The 19,561-nt window shown below is 42.5% G+C and overlaps 1 protein-coding gene across 1 annotated transcript in view; it reads right to left on the bottom strand.

Moving 5' to 3' along the window:
* Positions 1 to 17,708, bottom strand: part of zc3h18 (zinc finger CCCH-type containing 18) — a 43,105-nt gene extending 25,397 nt beyond the window's left edge. The window contains 12 exon segments of the mRNA XM_071203438.1: positions 2,593 to 2,775; positions 11,899 to 12,167; positions 12,670 to 12,784; positions 13,108 to 13,137; positions 13,366 to 13,508; positions 13,607 to 13,679; positions 13,681 to 13,703; positions 13,849 to 13,997; positions 14,592 to 14,676; positions 15,632 to 15,844; positions 15,846 to 16,593; positions 17,624 to 17,708. Coding sequence (XP_071059539.1) covers positions 2,593 to 2,775; positions 11,899 to 12,167; positions 12,670 to 12,784; positions 13,108 to 13,137; positions 13,366 to 13,508; positions 13,607 to 13,679; positions 13,681 to 13,703; positions 13,849 to 13,997; positions 14,592 to 14,676; positions 15,632 to 15,844; positions 15,846 to 16,406 — 1,844 coding nt within the window. The 5' untranslated portion in view covers positions 16,407 to 16,593; positions 17,624 to 17,708.
* Between the last annotated feature and the right edge of the window lie 1,853 nt (positions 17,709 to 19,561).

Below are 19,561 nucleotides of genomic sequence, written 5' to 3'. Positions count from 1 at the left end.
ACTCAGTGTCACACTGATCAGATAATCGACTCAAAACACCTTCAACGGTTTCCTGAGCTTTCAAACGGTCTCTCATCTGGTTCAGTCGGCTCCACCATCATGGGGAAGTCTGCTGACCTGACAGTTGTCCAGAAGACTGTCATAGTGCACAAGCAACAGAGTTGAGAGCATTGTCAAACAAAAGCCATTCAAAATGTGGGGGAGCGTCACAAGGAGTGGACTGAGGCTGGAGTCAGTGCATCAGGAGCCACCACGCACAGACGTCTCCAGGACATGGGCTACAAGTGTTGCATTCCTCGTGTCCAGCCACTCCTGAACCAGAGACAACTTCAGAAGTGTCTTACCTGGGCTAAGGAGAAAAGGAACTGGTCTGTTGCTCAGTGGTCCAAAGTCCTCTTTTCAGATGAAAGTACATTTTGCATTTCATTTGGAAACTAGAACATTCAGAGAAATGTTGACTGTGACTGAACCTTGGGTGCACGTCCCGATGCTAACATTACCCCCGCTGATTAAGTATTAATAGCATTAGTTGTATTGTTAAGGTACAACAAAGAATATCCATTCATTTTAGCTCACTTTTATGACTATTTCAACTGTTTATCTGTGACATTTTTAGATTACCACCGGATTTAGTTACCGACCGACAGGTGTGTTCAAAGATCAAAGCGTTTCCACGGCAACGCCCTGCCAGTGAACGAGAGACAGCCTGTCAGAGACACATTTCCTTGTGAACATTGTGGCCAGCCGAGGAATAGTTGGAAAGAAACTCTTTAGATTTGACAGCTCCTCTGCCCTCTAGCCGTGATGTCACGCACTCAAAGGCTTAACAAGGGACGGGTGGCGCAGTGGTCTGTGCGTTTGATCATCAGATCAAGGGGGTGCTGGGGAACTCCAGTTCGAAACCCGCTCCCGCCCCACTGCGTCAGGCCGTTGTGTCCTTGGGCGAGACACTTCACCCGGATTTGCTCCTGTGGGTATTGTCCACAGTAGATGACCATTACATGTATGATCTTTGTGTGTAATGTGTAAAGCGCTTTGAGAGTCTTTGATAAAGCGCTATAATAAATATAAGGATAATTATTATTATTATTAACGAGCTCTCCCATACACACCCATTATAAAATGTGTGACATTTTCACAAAACGTAAGCGTGAGAACCGTACTAGCTATCAAAATATATCCAATTACTCTAATAAAGTCCATAGTCTCGAGAAACGTTTAAACTTGTAACTTTTGTTCTACGTTAAAGTATGTGGAATCTGTATGGGGTCAAAGTGGGGTGTTTTTGAGCTCTGTTCAAATGGATTTCCCATTCATTCCTGTGGGGCAAATTATCACAGTTTTCTGCGATTTGCGTGAAAAGGGTTAGGCGAATGTCTTATAAAAGACATAGCAACCCGATCCCGGTCATTCCGCACGTTTTGAGGTGTTTCTTGTGTGTTTCGTGTCAACGCTGCCAGACTAGTAGCATGACACAATTTGTGGTGGAAGAAGGAGAATAAGATTAGATAAGTATGTCGAATACTATACTGTGTGTGGCTTCGCCAGTCAGACATAATAAAAGGTCCCAGAGTCTGTGGAGTGGAGAGGCACACAATCCAAGATGCTTGAAGTCCATTGTGAAGTCTCCACAGTCAGTGATGGTTTGGGGAGCCATGTCATCTGTTGCTGTTGGTCCACTGTGTTTTATTAAGTCCAAAGTCAACGCAGCCGTCTACCAGGACATTTTAGAGCACTTCATGTTTCCTTCTTCTGACAAGCTTTATGGAGATGCTGATTTCATTTTCCAGCAGGACTTGTCACCTGCCCACACTGCCAAAAGTACCAACACCTGGTTGAATGACCATTACTGTGCTTCATTGGCCAGAAAACTCCCCTGACCTGAACCCCATAGAGAATCTATGGGGTATTTTCAAGAGGAAGATGAGACACCAGACCCAACAATGCAGACGAGCTGAAGGCCGCTATGGAAGTAACCTGGGCTTCCATCACACCTCTGCAGAGCCACAGGCTGATCACCCACATGCCACGCTGTGTAGTGAGAGCAGAAACATTAACATTTCTGTATTTAAATGTTCTTTTTTTAAATTGATTTAAAAATTGGTCTTATGTAATATTCTAATTTTCTGAGAAACTGAATTTTGGGTTTTCATTAGCTGTAAGCCCTAATCACCAAGATTAAAACAAAGAAATATTGAAATAATTCACTTTGTGTGAAATGAATCTATATAACATATGAGATTCACTTTATGAATTGAAATACTGAAATTAATAAACTTTTCCACGATATTCTAATTTATTGAGATGAACCTGCACTGTATGTGTGGCATCATTTGAGTGCACCTTTATTGGGGACTTAACTCTAACGGCAGGCATCCTTATGTGACATTTTTTTTTTTTGCAGGAAGATAACGGCAATGCTGCGTTTTTTAACACAATACAAAACCATTTCCCCCTCATGAGGACACAGGATATCCTCACTGAAAATAAGAAGCTTGGGCCATAGTCGAATATAGTTTCTCCAATAATCATGAGCATCGGAACGCATTATGGCTCTCGTCATTGATATCCTGACTGAAAAGAAGATCCTACCTGGAGGAGTTGGACATAGAGATAGAGGAGCCCGAGGGCCGATGTCGCCGGCGGTCTCGTGGTGGGGAGCCAGGCCCTGGGCGTCTCCTGGGGGACTTGGACCGACGCCAGGGATCCTTCCACTCATCTGGTCGCCTCATGACTGGAAGATCGTCCTTCTTCAAAGGAGGCTCCATCGGCCTGCTGAGGAGATTCAATTAAAGATCAAGAGAGGGTTAGAGACAAGGAGCAGAGTAAAAACACACCATTTTCTAATTTTGTATAAACTTGAGAGATCTGATCATCTCTATGCTGTTTTAATAAGGTGACCGAGCCTGAAAAGCAGTTGGACTGTTTGAGAGACCCAATCTAATTCTAAATGTTATTAGACTAATTGTTGCTATATGTTCACATCATGCCGCTCTGCACAGTTCAGACCGTGAAATGGTTCCCCTGGTGAAGCAAAGACATCATTTGTAAAATGGTTGTCTTTCAGAGTCCATATGATGGGCTGAAATGTTTCAGAGGGATAACAGTTTGAGAGTGTATTTATGAATCACTACACCCTAACATCTATATCCACCTTCACCCTCTTTTGCTATTTCTACAGCTGTACAGTCGACACAAGACCATGAAATAGTAAGTACAAGGACAAACCGTTTATGGCGGGTTTCTACTGCAGCGCGGAGCTCGCTTTAAGCGTGCCGAGCCGTGCGGGCCCCGTTTTTGGTTGCGTTTCCACTTGGCCTGGTACCGGCTAGCGGGTCCTAATTCACAGTTTTTCTGGCCCCATAAAATCGTGGTTCTAGGGCCAAGAACAACCAGGCTGAGTCGGGCTGAGTATGCTAAACTAGAGAGAATCGCTGTTAAGGGGGCTACAACTACAACAAGATGAACATATTTGACTGTGATTTAATTGTAATACACGTTTCAAAATGATGCCGAAGTAACAACATACTGATACCGGTTAGTAACAACCATGAATTAATGATGACAAGTCTGCAGACAGACGGCAGGCCAAAAACCTTTTTAAAATGCGTGTTTTCTAAATGGAGCTTGGCTAAGCTAACGTTATATATGCTCCGACCGTCCACACTCACAACAACGGCCTACAGACATAAATAAACCAGCGACTGTATTCTCCATGACACAGGCAGTCTGTGGTTTGTACTTGTTTAACTTTTGTCTAGTTTCTGAACAGATATGAGGAGCTGTGAGCTCCGAGTGCTAAGAGCTAACGGCTGTGTTGTTTTTCTGGGGCGCTCATTGAAGATGACGCCACGGCTCCGCCTACACTGCGTTACTATAGTTACTGCCCCAGTTCCTAAACTGTAATGGAAGCGTAGCATTAAAGTGAGCCGGGCCTAATAAGGCCTAACCAAACCGAGCGAGGCCTGCAGTGGAAACGCGCCACTAGTAGGCATGGGCATTTCAAGCTAAAAATACTATTTGAAAATCACCAGGGACTATCAGATAGTCCCCCCTGACCCCAGCAACAATGTAAAACCCAGGAGTACAACAAACGAATATATTTCAGAAAGAGAATAAAAAAACATGTGGATTGATTGCATCATCGTGTCATAAAAAAAAAGACGAGTGGGAGAGGGACCTGCTGACTGTAGAAAGGAGCTGATTTGCAATAAGCCGCTGGATAATTCACAGCTGTGAAATTTACAATCAACATATATGGGATTTTCCCAAGGAGAGCTTTGAGCATCTGGAAAAGCGCTATAATAAATGTAAGGAATTATTATTATTATTAGAGAGGCCAATGTTTATTTTTGCAAACACAGCCAGATTCAAATGTTTATCTTTAAGAGTTTATGTAAATATTTGTTGGAGGAAATGAACACTGAGTGGATATTCCCACTGTGAATTGATCCTGTATACAAGAAACACTTTTTTGAAGGAGACCTTTCTCTGTGTTTGAATGCCTAGCCTAAACCATACAGCAACAATCTTATTTGAGGAGGATGCGTTTACTATTCAGTGTTTCCCACAGATGTGAAATATACTTGGGCGGGGGGTGGCAGCGGGCGGGGTGCCCGGAAAAAAAAAAAAAAAAGGTTTTAACAACATGTTTATTTATTGACTTTTCATTCCTGTATAATCATTTTGCGCAAAGATGGCACTGTTTGTCAGAGCACTTCATCCTTCTGGGATTGTATACATTTCAATAATCATAAAATCATGGCCATACCCAATAACATACCATTTCCAATATGAAAAAAAACACTGAAACTTGTTTATTAATTTATGTTTGGTTCATTTATAGTTGTGAGTGTGTCTGTGCTCCTGAATCAGCCTCTCCTGTCTCCCTCCTCTCCCCCCTGCTCCTCTTTGAGGCAGCAGCAAAGACTAGTTTTCTCTCAACAAGTTTTAAAAGTGTATCTTACCTTTTTTCACCCAGTTAACTTTTAATTTATTTATTCATGCATATTTTACTAATCACATTACATTTCATTTAGCTGACGCTTTTATCCAAAGCGACTTATAATGACCGATTACAGGGACATTCTCCCTGGAGTAACTAAGGGCTAAGTGCCTTACTCAAGGGCACACTAGTGGTGGTGTTCCTGGAGGGATTTGAACTCACAGCCTTCCGATCTTCAGCCCACCTCACTATCCATTAGACCAATCACTACCCTCTCAAATGGAAATATGTGTTTACATAAATGGTGACCACACCGTTTGAGACCCACTGAGAACTTAGACTAAGTTAACTTTCTAAACACTCAGAGAGTCCTTTACCTCACCTGAGTTTATCCCGAGCTTGAATGACACACAGAGACCAATCAAGGGCTTTGATTTATGATCTGTATGACAGTGGCCATGTCGGCAGGCCACATCATGTGGACAGCCAGTCACCCTGTGTGAGGCAGGCCACTTAACAGGCCAGAAGGAGGCGAGATCAGTGCAAGGGAGCGAGGGATCATTGTCCACAAGTTAATCGATCGCAGATGGCGTCGTGGTCACGGACGAATAAAAAAAAAAAAAAAAAAAAACCTAAATAGGTCGCGAAATATACTTGGGCGGCCGTTAATATACCTGGGCGGCCCGCCCAAGTATAGTCTATGTGTGGGAAACCCTGCTATTAAATAGCAAGTTCCTTTGGACAATGTGCTGCTTTGAAGCTCTATATCACATTTCATAAGGAAGAATTCAACTAAAAACTACCGTCAACATGGAACCGGAAATCATAGCTGGAATTACAAAATCATCTGCTTCAACCCAATGAATCAATTGATTTCCTTATGTATGTGCATACACAACATGAGTACATAAAGGGCACATATAACCCAGTGGATGAGAGACACTAAAGGTATGATGCAATAGCAAACATGTGACCTCAGAGCACAACTCATACAGCTAAAAATAGAATCATAACATGAGCTATTATTAGCCCGCAAATATTTTTTCTTATCATCAACATGATTCATTTAGGAAAGGTATGAACAAAGGGAAGCAGGGCCAATAAACCCATGAGGCCAGGAAGAATAACCAAAGCTACTAGGATGTTTGCACTCCTCTGTGTTTAATGACTGCTGGAGGAGTTTTCTGGAAAGGCATCAGTGGATGTAATCTGATGTTCACCTTTGCATAACCCTAACGTCATGCATTTCTATTTTAAAGCAGGTTGTTAAAAAAAATATGTAAACAGAGCATACAGGCTTCAGGAAGTTGAGGCAACTACCTTGCATTAACTTATTTGAAAATGTTTATATGTACAGTCCTAGATTCAATTTAATTAAGTCTTTTCTGTTAAATAAGTGAAATTCAAAGCGACAGAGTAGACTATCATAGTAGTGTAGTTGACTACATGGGATTTATTGTTTTGTACTCCACTTTGGTATCGTGATATTTTATTGGTATCTGTATCGACTACTACATTTTTGGTATTGTGACATCCATACATAGGTTCCAACCAGTTCTTCTTCTTTAACCATGAACAATATTTGATCAGATGGAACTGAGCACATCGATAGAAATTATTTGATTCAACTGAAACAATTATTAGGCAAGTGAGTTTTGGACAATATCATCATTTTTATGCATATTTTCCAACTTTTAGCTGTATGAAGTTGAATGTGTGTTGGATTTAAGGATATCTGGTGATGTGTATTTGTGTAATGAGGGAGGGTGTGGCCTAAGAAAATCAACACCTTATATTATACAAGGTGTGTATAATTGTTATGTCCTCATCAGGGCATTGTTGTTCATTTGTTGGATTTGTCTCTCCCTGCTGGCAGTAGTTGAAATGTGTAAAATATGTACCATGTGACTAGTGATTGGAATGATGGTTCTTCGAAGGGAGCCGGATCTTATGGCTCCGTTCCTTTCAGATACCTCATTCACACCAACGCAACTCCGGTTAAAGCTCTGTGCTAGAGCTTTTCAGGTTCAGAACCAGTTCTTCGGTTTAGCTCTGGCTCTTTTCACACCGCCCAGTCCGACTGGTAATGCTTTGTTGCGTCATCGTTTGCGACATGACGTAACCGTTTGCGTGCCTGCTTCATAAAGCCAAACCGCGCCGGTGAAATCAGTTGCATTCATTTCTTATGGCTCTATCTGCAGCATTTCTGTGGTTTAGTTATATTCTTATAAAAAAGTGTACTCGTGTCAATAAAGTTTTTTTTTAAAACACAACTGCTTCCGAGGTCGGTCTTATTTCTTAAGGTGGACTGAACCATGAGTGTGGAGTAACGTTGCATCATTTTCATGTTTCATTTTCATGTTTTGTATCATATTTTTTTCACATCGGTTTCATTTAAATAAACTGTAACCTTCACCCAGGTATGTAACAGCTGTTCTCAAATGAACACGTGAAGTAAAGTTTAATATTTATAGTTTTATAATGAGTTATAATGAGAGGTGATCAACGCGAATGCTCAGGTTCCACCTTAACACGCAGACACGTTGCTTCACCATGAGCAGAAACCTTTATATATACAGTCTATGGCAGAAACACTGAAACTCTTAAGTTTCACCATCGTTGTGTACAAACTGGATAAAACGCGGGCTTTTTTGTTGTTGTTCAGGAGTTGATCTGTCTCTGCCCTATGCTCGGCCCCTGCCCCCGCATCGACGTAAGCGTGACGTATGTGGTGCTTTTGCTCTGGCCGGACAATTTTTTGGTGCTTGAAACGAACCGGATTCCGGAGCTAAGAGGCTGCTCCGCTGCGGTGTGAAGAGGAAAACCCGGTGCTTTTCAAGCTCCAGCTCCGAACCGGCCCTGAAACACCGTTGGTGTGAATGAGGTAAAAGAGCCGTTTTATCACTGCCTGGGTTTCGGTTGAAGAGCATCCAAATGCTGCTGCATTTTCGTGTTTGGCTCATTTTCCATCCGAAAAACACGTCGTCTATCTGTCCTGTACCACTTGTTATGACTTCTCTCTCTCGCGTATTCCGTTAAGACCCACCCCATCTCACTCCTCGTGCTGAAACCTACCAATCAGAGTAGGGGGGCGGGTCTTCACAGAATACGTTTGGGGAACAAAATAAAGTTTTGTAAAAAGGCGAGTGGATTTTGGCAGGCAGTGAGTGCGGACCAACGATTGAACGATAAAAAGAACAGCTCTCAACAAGTACGACTCGGTTCCCCTCGTTTGTACCAAAGAGCCGTTCAAAAGAATCAGCTCGTTCACGACCGACACATCACTACGTGTGACCTAGTGAGGAAGCTACATGTGAACAGGACAGCCACATGTTTATGGTGACCACAATCCGCTCCAATCTTTGACGTTCCATGCCTTTGGTCGCATTCTTGGTATGTACAATTGATATAAACATAGTGTTCTTTCATTTCCAGTTAATATGTGAAGCAATTAATAATGTTTATAGAGAATATTTTTGGGGTGATAGTTAATGTGTAAACTCCTCTGTAGAACTACCGTTAGCTAGAGCCATCATTTTGTGCTACAGCCAAGTGTGTGCATGTTCTTTGGTGTTAATTCAATGTATGACGTATAATGTGTGTAAATATTCTTCTTCATATTTATGTACTTCTTGTATTGTGTTTATTTCCTAGTTTCACCCTTTCTGCATCATTAAAACGATTAAACGACATCTATGGTCTCTAGTCCTTGATGGTGGAAGGTGCTTAGCTGGCAGTCAAAGTGCACAAGAGATACGTACACGTAGGACGGACAACAGGTTTGGGCAGATACAAGTTACTCCTGCTACGTTACAGCTAGAGAGAATGCTACAACAACAGCAGTGCTAACGAAGAAACCTCATCCTCGGCTACACAATGGGGGGGAAATAGGACGTTTAAGGACTAAAAAACGATCCATTTGTCACTTTGCTGTTAGCAAATAATTTGGGGCTCCAGCTAACAGGAAGTCACTCAAGTGTCACAAAGTAATTTAGCCTATGAGTAAGTAAAAAATGTAATGGTTGCTGGTAGGGATGCACGATAATTATCGGCCCAATATTAGGAATTATGACGTCATCCCGATACCAGTATTAATAGCCCCGATAATATACAATATATTTTTTGGGTAAAAAAAAAGAAAGAAATACTGCGGTGTGGGTGGATTGGGATCAGGGGCGCTTGTTTTTCACTCAGCTCCTCCCGTTTTGCCAGTACTGTGGTATTAGTGGTTTAGGAAGAGGGGAGTTCTTCACAAATCCAGCGCTCCCTAATACTTCTAACCTGATCAGTCACCTGAAACATCGCCATCGCTACGATGGTGTGTTAAAAGCGTACGAAGACAATAATGCAATACAAAGTGTGTGTCTGCGCGCGCGCGTTGGAGCTATGTGCAACTCATATGCTTGAACCGGAGCTGCCTGGACGCTGCAATCATGTTGCTGAGTGTGCTGACTTTTCGTACAATGTCCCACTGTCTGGCTTCCTGCATAAAGTCAAGTGCTCGGCGCAGTTGTGGCGAAATGTCGCTCCTCTGTTTTCATTTAAACAGCTCCTTATATCCGTTAGCGCGGCTAGCTAGCACCAGATGCTAACAACAACAATGCACGTAAGGTCTCTCTCTCGCTCGCTCGGGCCACACATACACACACCCTCCCGGTCCTCCAGATGGCCAGTCGGTGCCTGCCGGTGAGCGTGGAAGTGTAGTCTGCCACAAGCGGGCGGCAGGAGCAGGGGCTGTCAGCATCAGCTTCTAGATGGTATTTTAAACTCGATGCGCTCTGAAGCTACGGGGCGGCCAAGGTAAAAGAATACACATGCGTTAATCGCGTTAAAATAATTAGTGGCGTAATTTTTTTTTTTATTATCGGTTATCGGTATCGGTCTTGAGAAGCAGGAAGTTATCGGTATCGGTTTCAAAAAACCAATATCGTGCATCCCTAGTTGCTGGCCATTGGCCTAATCATATCACTCTGTGTTGGCTTTAAGTTTTTGGTCAAACATTTGTTTGTTTCACATTTACATTGATGTAATCAATATTGTTTCTGATTTAATTTAATAAAAATAATAATTTTCGGAAGAAAAAAATATATATATTTCTTGGGGGTGCTTTGGCAATCCTGGTGGTACTTCAGCACCCCCTAGCTCCCCCCTGGCGCCGCCCCTGGGTGCAGCCAGTGACGCGTCCTAAAACCAGGAAGTAAGCTGCTGGTTCCCTCGACAAGGGTTTTGGAAAATAGCTGGAAATAAGGTCTGTGGAAAACAAACCTGTTTGATAAATGCACGTTTTGTTCAGCCGGATAATCTCCACATGTCTACCCTACTTTTATAATCCTCGAATCATAAATCTAATCGATAGATTATAAAAGGGTTTTAGGACGCGATAGTCTGTAGTGAAGGAGCGCGCTCCCGCTCACAGGAGGTTTGCTCCGCAGCAAACAGCAACAACAACGACAACCGACTCACGGAACGCTATGTTGTAGCGTTGATAAACGAAACAATTTAAGTAAATTGCTAGTAAAAATACCAATACCACAGGACAACTTTTTTTAAGCAATATTTTTAGTGGCCCGAGCGGGCAAGTGGAAAGTACGTTATGCTGGCCCGGGGTGTCTAAATAGTGCTTCCGGGCCAGCGGGCCATTTAATGTCGAGCCCTGCCGGTTACCGGCCAGCCCACATCGTCCGACCGGCCCACTTCAGTACCGGCCCATCGGGATTCGTCCCGAACGTCCCGATGGCCAGTCCGCCCCTGGCAATAGGGAAAGTGCAATATTTGATTTATGTATGTGCAATAGGGACGCTGATAAGGAACAATCTCCTCCTTCCAAAAAGACAGCACTCGAAGATCTCCTTGGGGAGTCTTTCAGTAAAGAAGCGCCATGCACACAGCACAACGCTGGTATCGAGGCTGAAATTGACTTGTACCGCAAAGCGACCTCTATCTTCCTCTCTGACTGTCCTCTCAAGTGGTGGAGAGACAGTGCAACACTTTACCCACTACTGTCACCCATGACCAAAGCATATCTCTCTGTTCCAGCCACATCAGTACCAAGTGAGAGAGTTTGTTCCACAGCAGGGGATATTGTAAACGCCCAAACATCCCAGCTTCTACCTGGACATGTGGACATGCTCATATTCCTGAAAGAAAACCTGTCTGATGAGTGAGAGTTGAGTTACTTGAAATTTATTTTTATTTTATTGCAGGGTGTGATTATTGAATTTCCTTGTTTATTTGCACAAAGAAAATGCCTATTTTGTTAGTACTAGATGTAAAAAAAAACACTGGTTTGTTCTTGTTCCAGTCTGTTACTGTCACTTTGTTTTTGACACGTTAAATGTACTACTATCAGGTTTATTATTTAATACAAAACAATAATTCATTTTGGATTAGGTAAACCAGCTAACTCAAACATATCCAGGGTCTGTTGAGCTGGATTTGTAGTACAGGCCTCTGCGGAAGGCTCCAGGGGTAAGCTCCCCCCGAGGATAATGATAGGAGGTTTTAAAGTTCACCACCTATCATGCTATTTTTAGGCAATAGCTCCGCTGTACCTCCGTTTTTAGAGATTTGTGTACGGAGGAAAAGAGAGAGGGTTTTATTTTCTGATGCCACGTGAGTTCCCTGACACATATTTATGTATAAAAGACATCAAAAAGTTCATGTTGCATGATCGGTCCCCTTTATAGTTAAATGCATCAATCTGGTTTTCTTTGAGAGCAAACATATAGGCTGGATTAATGAAGAACTGTGTGCTCCTGAAAACATTATATTAAAAAGAAGTCTCATGAAAAGAAAACTGTTTTTGTTCACACTTCATTCAGGCCTGGTCATTACATTATTTATGTTCAAGTGTGGGATCATTTTGAGCAGGTAAAGAAGAACCCCAAGAAGATGATATGGAACATCTCAGATAATAGAACACTGTACCTGAAGCCAGCTCAAACTTCACTTACGTAGGAGGCAGACTGAGGGGAGAACGTGGTTTCACTTTGTCCTCGTCTTTCTTCTCCCTGGGGTCTCGAGGAGGACGCATCCTCGGCCTCTCCTTCTCATCCCGCTTCATCCGGTCCCTCTCCCACTCGTCTTTCCGCCGCATCCTCTCCTTCTCGCGCTCCTCGCTCTCTCTCCTCTCCTCTCTCTGCCTGCGCTCCCTCTCACGGTGGTCTCTCTCCCTCTCTCGGTCCCGGTGCCTCTCCCGAGGGTCCTGGTCACGTTCTCGCTCCTGTCAAATAAATGTGTTAAATATGTTAGTTTTCTAGCAAAAAAGGTTAGTCTTCCTGTGGAATTCCTTCTAAGGCCCATTAATTCCTACTGATGAGTTTCATTTCTAAAGGAAAAGGCTGCGTCCAGGTAAAGAACAAGTGGTGACTGTACTTAATAAAAAGCATTACTCTCACTAGGGATGGGAACGATTCATCGAATATTCGAAATTATTCAATTATTCATTATCTTTCCAAAATTAAATCTTTATTTTTGTGTAAAAAAAAAAAGTCCACATTTTTTTTTTTATAGGATATGTACATTTCGGTTAACCATTTTTTTGGGGGTCGAATAATCGAATATACATTTGCTTTCAAATTCCCATCCCTAACTCTCACATGTCCTTGTACTGTCCACTATACATGTTGTTCACATGTTGTGCTCTGCTTGGTCTATGCTTAGACATGTTTCTTGATTTTGCACTGACAACCTGAACAGTCGGGCAGTCTGCGGAGGATACTCACACTGTAGGGGTAAGGAAGAGGAGCTTCTGTGTACTGCACTCTGAAGTTTTCATACTGACCACCTCGCCATAGGGCCTCCATTTCATAGTCATAGTATGGATCAGCATAGGGGTCACTGCAATATTCCACAAAGGTTATTTGAATGTTTACGGATTGCAATGGGAAATACTTGATATACATGTTTATTATATATTCATGAGTCAGACGGACCCTTTTCAGTTTTCAGAAAGAACAGAGATGCCTTATACACTGACTTACATGAGCAATACGCACATCTCTGACAAGAGACCAAAGAGCTAATAGTCTGTTCAACTGGGACCTAAATGTTAGGCAGTGTCCTTTTCAACAGTGTCATACAAAGACAATGCTCTTGGTCTCCCAGTTACACCTGTCGAGACTAAGGCTTAGTGAGTTTCATTAAAGTTGGTCTACACTTACCCATATACAGGATCTCGGAATTCCATTTCGCTGAAAGAGGGAAAGACATTTGAATCAATGACAGAACAATCTATTTATTCATATTTCTCACTGATATATTTGTAGTTATATAATGTGCATATCTCACCATGCCTAACTTAAAAAAATACAAAGATGATGTTATTGTAGACTAAGAATGTAAGTACTTTAAGGTAACAGATCAAAAGGTGCAGGGGCCACTTGATCAGGAAAACAACGTGTTCAATGTGAAGGTCATACTCTCTGATGATGCGGTAGCTGCGTTCTCTAAAGAACTCATTCTCTTTGTCAAATTCTCTCTCGTCCTCTCCGATGGTCACGTTGAAACGCTTCTCCTCAAAGTCGGGCTCCTGTTCCTTACGAATGGTGGCCTTCTTCAGCACCTATGGGACACCGAGCCGGACCACACAGCCACTGGATTAAACACCGATAACAAGTGTTGGTGAAAGAGAGCATCCACACGGTTTGATGATAGTGTTACCTCTTTGGCATGCCTTAGACCTCGCTCCCAGGCACTCTCCACAGGAGGCTCCACTGGAGGAGGAGGGGGGGGGGAGCTCCTCCACTGCAGGTCCAACCTAACGTGGGAACAGTTGCCTAATATTTGTACAAATGCTCACATGCTTTTATTTGGGTCCATTTTGTAATCTTTATGTTTTATCTGTACAGCAGCTTTTTCAAAATGCCTAAAAGTATACATTGTGTCTGAGTGTTAATACTTACCCAGGGATTGTTGGGTATGAGTGGGTGTGGTCCTCCAGGAGGCACGCCATTAGGCGAGAAGAGGTCAGGCTTACTGATGAGAGAATAGTTACCCTTGTCATTGACTCCAGGGTGAATGAACCTACAGTTCATACCCCAAGTGCAATTCCCTGGAGGACAAAACAACAACGTACCGATTTACAATCAGTTGATATCACAGGCGCCCAGAGTACCCAGAAACCACTTTGTCAGACTTTTTTGGTACAAACTAAATGATCCAATTAGAGTGGATGGATGCAACAATATGGTGTTTTAAGAAAGAATTACATTTGGATTCATCTCCATGTTGTTAATTGAGTGCATGTCTTACTATGAGCAGTAGAAAAAGAAACAAATCTATTTTAAGTACAAAGACTCTCCCTGCTGTAGAACATAACAATCACTGCCATACAGTCTTAAGTCAAATACTTTATTTCAGAGTGTTCTACTTTGACAAGGCTAAGCTACAAAGGATCCGACCAGCAAGTAAGAACAAAGTATCTGGCAATCCATGTTCTGAGTGTGATTTCCACACACACACACACACACACACACACACACACACACACACACACACACACACACACACACACACACACACACACACACACACACACACACACACACACACACACACACACACACACACACACACACACACCACACACACCACACACACACACACACACACACACACACACACACACACACACACACACACCTACCTTTGATGAAGAACCTGCAGATGGGACGTGGTCTGATCTTTCTGTCCGACGGGTCTTTAACCTCCCCCTCCTCCAGGTCATCATCCTGCCCAGACATAACACATCATGACACATAAGAAGGTCTGACCGAATCCTACATACGGATCATTAGGGATGACACCATACCGGAATTGTTTTAGTGTACTAATGGTATTTAAGTGTGTGTGTGTGTGTGTGTGTGTGCTCTGCTCAGCTCTGTGTGTTCGTGTCTGTCCGACACCGGCATTTGTTTCCAAATAACCATGACCAGTAATTTACACACATCTGGCTAACTCCATAGGGAGCCTGTGTGCGGGTGTTCCCAATATAAATTAGTTTAATCTTAATCTCGACTGTAAGTGCTAAATGCTGTCGGACGTGCACCGGAACGAACGTCACTATCATAATATCTTCTGAAAAAATGACACAAACACACACACACACACACACACACACACCACACACACCACACACACACAACACACACACACACACACACACACACACACACCACACACACACACACACAGCACACACACACAACACACACAACACAAACACCACACACACACCACACACACACACACACACACACACACAATCTGTTTCCCGTAGTTTGTGTTTTAAAAACTGAATAACTCGGTTTTTTTTGGTTTTCCGTTATTCCGAAAAACCGACACCGGTTCTTTTTAAACATTAATATGTTTTGGATGCATATTGTTCAGGCTGTTACATACAATTAGCTTCTATTGCTACCTGCTGCTGGTGAGTAAATATTAAAATCAGTTAAAATTGACAACCGGTCCGCGATTTTTTTTTATGTATCAGCCGGTCCTTGGCACAATAAAGGTTGGGAACTCCTGCTATATATGACGCAGCAGCTTCAAGACATTAAGAAACTATTATTTTCCGCGTCGATAATACATTATTTTGGCCGGAAAGAGGGCGGAAGTGACTTTAACGCCCTCATACTATATCTTTGTAGAAAAACCCTGTATAGCATCCAAACTGCGAACACTTACATCAATCTCCCCTTCATCAATCTCTCCATCATCCTCCTCCTTCTTTTTGTCTCTGAAGGAATCTCTGCGCATCCTCTCAGGGCCTTTGGAGTCACCTGTCCTCTTGTATTCACTGTCTTTAGGGGAAGGGGGGAGGATGGGTTTCTTCTCCCTCCTCTTAGATCTCTTGTCCTCATTTTCTTCCTCTTCTACCGCTGCTTTAGTTTCTTCCTTCCTCATCTTCCTCTTCGTCAGGTGCAGGGATGCTGGGCTCTTCTGGGACTTCCTCATCGTAATCAAGTTCGTGCTCGTCTAGCTCCCGGGAAACAGACACAGAGTCATCCTTCAGGTCACTCACTGCCACCGCTTTTCTCCTCTCCTCTTCCTGAGCTCTCATCCTCTTCTCGGCGACTGCCTTGCTTTTGTCTTCGTCATCCACCTCAGCTGCCAATGGATCTGCTGAGTCATCCTTGCTGTATCCGTATCCTTCCTCCCCGTCTTCTTCAGCAATAAAGCTCTTGCCCTGTTCTGGCTCGGAGTCTGGAGACTGCGGGGTGTCAAAGACTCCCTCCTCGGGCTCCATTCCTTTCTCCTCGTCCACCCCATCCAACTGGCCTCCCTGCGGACCATCTTCATCCCCCTCCATCAGCAAAATGGTCCCGTCCTCAGGTTCCATCCCTCCTGTTACTCCTTCAGGCTCCTCATCTTCAGGGTCTGAGACAAAGTCAGGGACAACCTCATCGTCTTCATCCCTTTCCTTCTCTAATTCCAATCCTCTTCCTCTGCTTTCCAACATGTCGTCTTCTTCCTCCTCAAGTCCCCCATTCTCCTCTTCATTGACCAACTCACTGTCTGAGATGACCCCATCTTCATCAGGAGAATCCAGCAGCTCACTGTCAAAAGGCCCTTCTCTTCCTCCTCCTCATCCTCAGGGGACTGAGGGGATTGGGTAGGGCTTTCAGGAGTATCCATTAGAGAATATTCTAGTGAACAGAAATATAGTAGTTTGTGAAAACCAGTCACATTGAAACGTAAAGTAACATGTTGCATAGTGAACATTTGTGGTTTCTATATAATGAAAACATCAAGCCAGAATCTATTAAAAAACCTGACTTGAACAACCGTACACGTCAGCCAGGTTACATACCATATCATATATTAAACAATTAAGCTGAACATATTAAATCATGCACCCAGTTTGTTCAACTGCAAGCAGCTAAAACCCATCAGATAACTAAGTTCTGTATACAAGAGATGTTACACATACTATCACCCTATATAGCAAACTAAATAAGCAAACCAGACCTTTAAATTGAGATTGCAATGTCCCACTTTTCATGATACAACAATCATATAATGGTTTTTGTCATTAATGTGTACTTTGCCCGAGTAAAGAAAACTCGCTAGCAATCTAAATACAACTGTGTTCGCAAAGAGGATATCATTTAATGTAAAAAACCTTTCTATGAGGAAAAGACATAGCAATATGTATAATTGACAACAGGAGGAACTCCGGCGCTGCCAATTCAACAGCAAATGAAACGTGATCAATAGCCAGCTAGCTAACAAATAAGTTAACATGATCTGCCAGTGGTGACGCTGGGAGCTCAAACCCTCGTCTTCAGATGTTTAGTTGGGATTCGGTGGGGCAAGTCATCTAAGGATGTGTACATGATTACAGAGCATGCCAGAGATCGTAAATATAAAGTGTTCCTGCAGCAGAACACACTTCTAATAGCTCGGTCGCGCGAGGAGGCAACAAGGCCTTATCTCTCCGAATGCGAGCAGCGACCACACCGCACTCACCCAACAACTCTGGCCCATGTATTCCTAAAACTATTCACAAATTAACCGGTTAATCTGACCAAACCAACCGGCATGACACGTTTCTCCAGCAATGTGCGAACTGTGCAGCACACTGGTCTGTGTTTCATTAACAATGCAGCCTCCTATGAACTAACTTTAGGCTAAGTGCAGCTACACTCATCAGCTAGCGAGCACACATGTATTCACCTTGCCGACCCGGAGCTCTTCAAAGACGGCACTGCTGCGGTAAAGAACTCCCCTCTCCTATGGTGTTGTTCTCTAACACTCTACAATATTATCATGCGGTTTAATTAACAGCTATGGTGGAGAAAAAGGCATTCCTCACGGCAAAGCAAGAGCAGCCATTACCTCAACGTCATCAACAGACGACAATCAAGCGGAAAAAAACCCCGCGTTGGAAACAAAGCACAACAGATCTGAGATCCGTGCGAGGCACATCGTGATGTGGCCAGCAGGACACAATCAGATCGGCGTAGCCGACATCACATTCATCAAAGAACATAATCTTTATTATATGTTATGATATCATTACATTAGTATCATATATTTTATTAACAAAGTACTTATTATTCAGTTTGTTTCTATGAATGATGTAATTTAACAAATTGATAAGTTTCTGACAGGCTACTAAAGAGAGTGCTTTTGTAAAAACCTCTACAGCAAGCAAGATCTATGAATAATAAGACACAGTGCAGAGTCAAATAAATAGGCTACAGTGTTCATTTAAAAAAAAAAAAATGCATCTTTCCCCTTCTAACAGCCAGATGGCAGCAGTGACCTTCCATCAGATGATGAGTGCAGGTAGGTCAGGGACGGCAGTTGTATAGAGGCGAAGTCACGCCCATCTACTTCCGGTCCATGGGACCCCGGAAGCGGAAAATTATACATTGAAGTCAATGGAGAGAGAAAAGTTATCTTTTGATCCCGTTTGAATTGTACCACGAATGAACATATGATGTTTGTCAATCTTAAACAATCATTTCCATGTAAAAAAAGTCACAGTTTGTCGTAAACTGTTGAAATATAAGACTATGAAAAATACGCAACTAGAAAGACTACAAATCCCAAATCCCATTCTGGGTCAGTAAGTGATGTCATAGGCGATAATGACTGGTTGCGACTCGCAATAAAAGCAAAGAAAGAAGAAGATCTCATAACTGATTTATTCCCTCCAATAAATATAAGAGATTGCTCCAATAAATTCACTTTTATAAGATGCCTGTGTGCTTTGTACCAGGTTGGAATCACAAAAGTGATCATACACTTTGCTTGCTCGTTCTATCGCTTCCCGTCTGATGAAAGACATATCAGGTAATATACATGTTTTGCATGGAACATAGTCAAGTTAGCTACAGATGGAGCACTCCAGATCAGACTCAAATGGGTGTGTCCCAGTCAAAAGCGCAGCGGATGCCAGTGGCTGGGGGTGTTGCCAAATTGCTAGAGGGCGTTGCCCAATTTCCCCATTTGTTCAATTACAGGATTTAACCATGAGATGGCGCTTCATTCACAAAATACACAAAGAGAACTGGGTGTTGTAGAAATATTAATATTTTAGATCAAATAAAGTATATAGTTTGCTTTATGCAGTATATTTCTTGTAATATTGTTGGGGTGTTTTTACACAGTACAGTAGATTGAAGTAAATCAATTTATAGATTAATAAGATAAAATGGACCTTTATTAATCCCGTGGGGAAATTCAGTAGTTCAAACAGCAACAGGGTGAGAGTGAAAAACAGGACAGCACAGATCCACACAGATTAATAAAATCAAAAATAAGATGAGCGATAAAAATAATAATAATGAGAAACTATGAATAAGAAATGAATAAAACTAAAATGTAATTATCATATCATATATTATAATGTATTGTATTATTAAGTAATATCATACATTAACCCCATTATAGCAGATGCCACATTGAATGGATGAACACATGTATGCATCAATAATTACAACAGAGTATTTCTAAATACAAGTTGTAAAAATACTTATATGTATTTAATATTAACCCTTTGGAGTCGACCGTCACACCGGCGTGATCAGATCACATGACCTGTTCAAGCCAGTGCCGCATAAAAACAACAGTCTGGACAACATTGCCCTGTGTTTCTGTCGAAAG

Source organism: Pseudochaenichthys georgianus, chromosome 6, assembly GCF_902827115.2.
Source record: "Pseudochaenichthys georgianus chromosome 6, fPseGeo1.2, whole genome shotgun sequence".
NCBI lineage: Eukaryota > Metazoa > Chordata > Actinopteri > Perciformes > Channichthyidae > Pseudochaenichthys > Pseudochaenichthys georgianus.
The sequence above is the reverse complement of the archived record's forward strand: the minus strand, read 5'-3'. Positions and strand labels throughout refer to the sequence as shown.